At 46.6% G+C, this 6,466-nt stretch overlaps 1 protein-coding gene across 2 annotated transcripts; it reads left to right on the top strand.

Annotated features, from left to right (window-relative positions):
• Positions 1–890: 890 nt before the first annotated feature.
• On the top strand, positions 891–4,395 carry EVX1 (even-skipped homeobox 1). 2 transcript variants are annotated; one of them, XM_032773888.1, is made up of 3 exons: positions 891–1,308; positions 2,778–3,031; positions 3,865–4,395. In XM_032773888.1, exons 1-3 carry the CDS (start codon positions 891–893, stop codon positions 4,393–4,395), a joined length of 1,203 nt encoding a protein of 400 aa, XP_032629779.1. The 2 variants fall into 2 exon arrangements, with proteins under 2 accessions (XP_032629779.1, XP_032629778.1); XM_032773887.1 differs by having other exon boundaries at positions 891–1,300; positions 2,767–3,031.
• Positions 4,396–6,466: the final 2,071 nt, after the last annotated feature.

The raw sequence follows: 6,466 nt of genomic DNA on the forward strand, positions 1-6,466 counted from the left end.
GTGGAAGATGACATAAGCACATTCAAATGGTAAGTGCTAAACAGCTAGGACATCTACAATTACGAAAACCGCATCAGTAATAGTATTGGAAGTTTACAACTGCAGTAATCACATTAGCGCCAATTCTAGCATTTAAAACACTCCCTTGGTAACAATGAAAATCACAAAGCAAACCCTGCCAAAGGAAAAACGCTGAAACGGAACAAGTGACCAAGGCTACGTATACACTGAAATATTAATAAAACGTTTCCTTATCCTCGAGTTTGCAAAGGATTCTTGAGACCTCATATGTGCGGTCATAAGGAAGCTGGCTACAAGCACTACACAATGCGTCGAAGGAAGAGGCTTGAATATGTATCTTCACACCTCTACAATGCAGCTCTGGATCTTCTGATGCGTTTTAGATCAAAGTTCTGCTTCAAAAAAAGGGAAATCAAAACGTTACTTAATTATCAAGGCTTCCCCCTGAGGAAGTCTTTCCGCATGTTACAGTCTCTTTGCAGCTGAATTCCGTATGCATCTCTTTTTCACACTTCCCTCCGCATCCCAAGCCCTTCCACCTGGTGCATCACCGCTAGCAATTAGCTCCGGCTCTTCCTTTCATCTCTGCCGTGGCAGACGTTTCTATTTATCCACCCGCAATCAATGTGTGGCGTCACTGGTGGTACTGTAATGACGATTGCACCATTAAGGATGACAGCTTAGAAGGAAGAAGGCAATGGTGATCCCTCCCAGAGCCGGCACTGCACAGTGTAGCGTTCGCATCACAAGGTCACCCTATCTCACCGCGGGTTCCTCTGCACTGGTCTGTGCGTTGCACAGGATTGAGGCGGGAGGCGCGGGGAGAGGGGGGGCTACTTGGGACTATTTTTTTTGGTAAGAAAACCACAATGGAACCCAGAAAGGATATGGTGATGTTTCTGGAAGGAGGTCAACTTGGCAGTCTGGCTGGCAAGAGAGTCTCTAATTTGACAGAAGCAGTGGGAAGCCCAGTCCAAGAACCGCAGGACAAGATGATCCATCGGAGTTGCCTGAGCCCCAGATCTGGGCCCTTGTCCTCCCGGGAAAGGGGAGGCGAAGAGGAGGAGGTGGAAGTGCTGCCAGGGACACGGACGGTCCCGGAGAGTCGCTCGGTGGCGGCGGCGGCAGCAGCTCTGCTCTCCGCCGGACAGCAACTCGCCTCGGAGCCCCCCTCTAGCAAAGGGCAACTGAGCAGCTCGGACACCGAGTCGGATTTCTATGAGGAAATCGAGGTGAGCTGCACCCCGGACTGCGCCACGGGAAACGCCGAGTACCAGCCCAGCAAAGGTACCACCACTTCCCATTGCTTCCCCCTTCCCTTCCCCGGGCTCGGGCGCCGAACTAGAGTCCTTGAGCGTGAGATCTCTGTCAGGCTTCAGTTTGTTTTAGTGCCCAGGCTGGAGTAGGGTTGTTTTGTACCCGAATTCGTTTCCTTTTTATGCATTTGTAGTGCATGGAACCGGGCGGTGGGGGGGAGGGGGGTTTGCAGATGTGGCTGTTACACACCCGGAGGCGCATATGGCTCTGAAGAGTCCTGATGACTGAACAGAGTGGGCAAAATCGCATCCTCATTTAAACACATCTTGCCTTTGCAAGTTTTCCTGCAGCAAGACTGGATTCTAATTCACACCCCATCTGCGAGCCTTTTCCTCCATAGTACATGCACTAGGAACCCCACCCCCGTTTTGTGTGCTTTTTTCAAGGGTTGAGAGCAACCTTCCCTAGGCTTTGCAAGATCAAACGGTTTGTGTAACTGCGGGCAGAGAGCAGGGTGAAATGTGTTTGGATGAGCACGGAAGCAGCCATAAAGACCGTAAAATCGCTGCCGACTCCTGGCTGCCAAAGCTGCAGCAGTAGGTGCCTGTTTGCACGTTGGTTAAAGGTCCAAATTACCTTGTCACTTCCATGTCTCGGTGGCGCCAGCTCGGAAATGGTCCCAATGATTTAATTGCCTTTGGTCTCAGGCACAATGAGAACTGGCTGCATTTGAAAGCAAACGCAGCGTCCGGGCCTTTTTCTTCTGCCACCCCACCCCCTCACTCCTCCTTCCACTCCACTCGAAAAACAAATCAGCTCCTTTTCTGTCCCTAGAAGTTGGGAGACTGGGCACAGAACAAGGTCATTTCCCCTTGAATTTGCCCAGGAGCTCTATTTAAACTTAACATGAGGGGATATTGACTCTGAGGGAAGAATCCCCCAAATCTCCACCCTCACCCCTGGTAAGGAATGAGCTCTCTGCTTGCTGCCATGTCTCTGTCCAGGCCACTGGTTTGCTGCTGGGGATGCTGGCTATGGCTATTGCACTGCATGGTGTCGATGACTGGGGTGGGAACGGACACCCACAAAAAGAAAACACGCAACTGGAGGGAGGGGGGGCATAGCCTGATATTTAAACTGGGTGCTGAGGAGCTCTGCTCCTACCACACACAATGCGGAAAGGGAGCATCGCAACCAGTAAGAGCCCCTGGTAGGATCCGAGGAGGGGACTGGGGAGATCACACTCCCTTACTTCCAGAAAGTAAACACCAAGTAAATGCCCCTACGCTCTATGTGCCCAGGCAGCTGGGGGTCAGTGCCCCCAGCGTCCTCAGGGCTGCGCCTGTGAACAGAGGATGCTGTGGATACTGTCCTGTGTTGGAGGAAGGGGGAAACAGGAGCAGGAGCAGGGGATCGATGGGGAGGCGGGAGGGTGGGGGACGATCCCCCGGTCTGTGTATCACGCGTGTGTCTCTGCTCTCGGCTCCTCCACTGTGCAGGGCAGTGCTCGGAGGCTTTAGCCGGTGGCAGCCCCAGCAGCGGGGGAGAGCCCCCCAAGGGCAGCGGAGGCAGCGGCGGCTCCCAAGGTTCACTGGCCTGCAACGCCAGCGATCAGATGCGGCGCTACCGCACAGCCTTCACCCGCGAGCAGATAGCCCGGCTGGAGAAGGAATTCTACCGGGAGAATTACGTGTCCAGGCCCAGAAGATGTGAACTGGCAGCTGCTTTAAATCTGCCAGAAACCACCATCAAGGTACACACCGCTTGGACATGTTTTCAATTAGCACGATGTAAATCTAAACGGCCAGGCTTCCTTGCAAAACGCTGGGAAGCGCTTTCAGAACAAACATTTCCCGGCTGCGCCCTGCTACTTTCTGCACAAAAGCAGCGATAGGTAGCTTTTAATAAACGTTACCAGCCATCAGACGAGCGAGGCCTCTGACAGCGCAGCCTCTAAGTGTTTTTAATCTTCCTTTCACCTGATTTTAAGAATTCGTTACCTTTAAACTTTGGGAAATGTTAAATAATAAGCATTTAACAGAAACGTTTCAACCTTTTGAAATAAAACACAAACTGAACAGTAAATGCCCCAAGTGGAGTTCACGCGATGGTGCGAAGGATGCAGTGCTCTTAGGCAGTAGGTACACTTGTTCGGAGTGTGTGTAAATACGCAGCAAATACAGTAGGAGAGCAATTCTGAAGTAAGAAAGAAAAAAGTGCCTACAAAAAGGCCACCACTTGGGATCTCCCTCTAGATTTATAGCAACTTTTACGTGGACAAATTGTAGTTTTTACTGATGACAGCTCATTATTTGAAGGATATATTTTTATTTTGCCAGTTCAACCTATATAGTTAAAATAGTGGGTTAGCGCTCCTTCGCCAGCAAACCAACCTTCGCACACAATATTTTGATTGTGGAAAATGAATGTACCAGTCAGGACTTTGGTGTGTGTGCCTCGCAGTCTGAAGCGAGGACAGAGGGAGCAAACAGTTGTGTCCAAAATGCATCTTCTGGCATGGCCTTTCTGTTTGCCCGACCCTGTGCAGGTTTTAAGAGCGTTCTCTCTCTCCTCTGTCTCTCCCAGGTCTGGTTCCAGAACCGCAGGATGAAGGACAAGAGGCAGCGTTTGGCCATGACCTGGCCTCACCCAGCAGATCCTGCTTTTTACACGTACATGATGAGTCATGCAGCGGCAACTGGCAATCTTCCCTACCCCTTCCCATCTCATCTGCCCCTTCCTTACTACTCCCACATGGGCATTGGTGCCACCTCGGCCTCTGCTGCCACCCCTTTCAGTACCCCTCTGAGACCACTGGACACGTTTAGGGTCCTCTCTCATCCTTACCCTAGACCAGAACTGCTCTGTGCATTCAGACATCCTTCTCTTTACCCTGCCCCAACTCATGGACTCAGTAGTGCTGGAGGCAGCCCTTGCTCATGCTTGGCTTGCCATAGCAGCCAGTCCAATGGACTGGCACAGAGACCTTCAGGATCAGACTTTACCTGTTCAGCCACAACCAGGACTGACTCTTTTCTCACTTTCACACCCTCGGTGCTGAGCAAAGCAACCTCAGTATCCATAGACCAGCGGGAAGAAGTACCTTTAACAAGATAAAGCTTCATCTCAGGTTTATAAATAATATGCCCCTTTCATGGGCTCACATACGGTTAAAGTACTTACATCCAACGTTTATTTAATCGTGTTCTCTCCCATAAGTGGACATCCATGGGGAAAAAAAGACTAAAATAGCTCAGTCTTTGGAAGATTTACATTCTAAGATAAAACAGGAAAGAAGAAGGGAGGAAAAAGCCACTAGTGATGTATGCGCATAAGGAGGAATTTAGTCTTCTGCACTGTGAAGGCAAAAACTGATATACACTACTTTCTCCAATATACCATAGAAATGAGCTAGGACTTTATTTTCTATGGCCAGATAACCTATCGAGGGACAGACCTTCTCCAAACCACAGCAAAATATTTATGCCCAATTATACATGACTGAAAAGTAAACTCTGAAATACTTGAAAGAAAAATTGCTGATAATAAAATGTCTTGTGTGCATAATACAAAGTAAAGATTTATGCTTTACCAGATTGTTCAACAACCAACTAAAAGGGTTTCTAGATAGCAACTCAACAGTATTATCCAGTTATTTCTAGAAACAAGAAAAATGTTTTCGCCGTAAAGAACAGTGACATATTGTACATTACTTTCCTGGTTTAATTGCATTCTTTACCTCTCTCCCTGTCTCAGTAATATAAACCCTTCGTTTTTTAGCAGAAATCCAATATTTGGTCTCCTCCTTCCTCCCAACTTTTATTTTTAAGAGACAGACTGAAACTGGCAGAAAAAAAAAGACCCTGTCAGTTTGTGGGTCAGAGCTATTTGTCCTTTAACTAACAATGTCCTATTATCAGTTGCTGAAATGTGCACACACTGAAGAAATTAGCAAGTGATGTATATGTAAGAAGGCTTTTTGAATGTCGAATGTATAATATTTTCTGAACAGAGACCCTGTGCCAAACGTTAACAAGCCGCCAAGGGAAGAGATTAGGTGACAGGGAGCTGAACTGCTTCAGACAATCACTAGTCTGCAAATTAGAGCAAAGGCGATTTTCCTTCCTTTGTATTTCACCTTCAAGTCTCTCATTGGCTTATTCCTTTTCTATTCCTTTGCAGCGTTTGGGTTTTAGATTCGAGTGCTGTCTTTTTTTGTTAGTTTCCCCTCGTCCCCTCTCCTTCGCCAACCTCTGCATTTGTATGTGACTTTCACACCATTTGTGTGTAAAGTCTTTCCTCCTCCTTGAGATTAATTTATTTCTTCTTCCCTTTGCTTCTTGTATGTTACAGTGGAAGATAGTATTCGTGGTTTTGCTTGGATTTTTGTCTGAGTGCGGTGCAGCTGTCAACCTGAAATTCTAAAAACACAAATATTGGACTGGGCTAATAGTTTCTTTCAAGACAGAAATTGTTTAACGAATTCTCTTTTTAAATAGCCCAAAGAATTCACTGTTACCATATGTTACCATGTCGCAATAAAGAGCTAGACAAATTTTAATACCGTATCACAAATATTTTTATTGTGTTTGTTTTAAAAAAAATCCCTTAAGATTACTGCTTACTGACGTTTCTTTTTCTTGCAATTCCCTATAGTTACACTTCAACAGTCAGGAATATAAATGATGCACTGAAACAAAGACATTTTGACACCTCTGTTATCTACTGTGTGTTAAATTGCCGAGGAACTTCTGTATACTTTATTGTCACATTTAAGACTTTTTGTCCGCGGGACAATGGGGCGAATGACATATTTCTGTCGTGACTGCTCAAGAGGAAGAAAGATACAAATACCTCTCAAACTATTTCTCATTTTAATAAAAACTGCTTATCTGAAAAACTGATCCAAATTGGGGGGTGGAATTCTCCACGTTCATCATTAAGGACCAACCCCTTCCATCAATTTTAAAGTAGAAATCTCCTTCTTTTATTAAAACTGATGGGCCTTTCATGTAGCCAAAGTATTATTAGAATGGTATTTCCTTCTATGAATAATAGGACGATTGCGATTTCAGATAGTGGCAAAGGAGTGTACTAAAAGCCCCAAATCAAATCTAGGCATTAAGATTTAAAAGTTTGGGGCGGGGGCTGATTTACCTGCCTCTCTTAACATGCATCTCATTCATTA

Source organism: Chelonoidis abingdonii, chromosome 2, assembly GCF_003597395.2.
Source record: "Chelonoidis abingdonii isolate Lonesome George chromosome 2, CheloAbing_2.0, whole genome shotgun sequence".
Lineage (NCBI taxonomy): Eukaryota > Metazoa > Chordata > Testudines > Testudinidae > Chelonoidis > Chelonoidis abingdonii.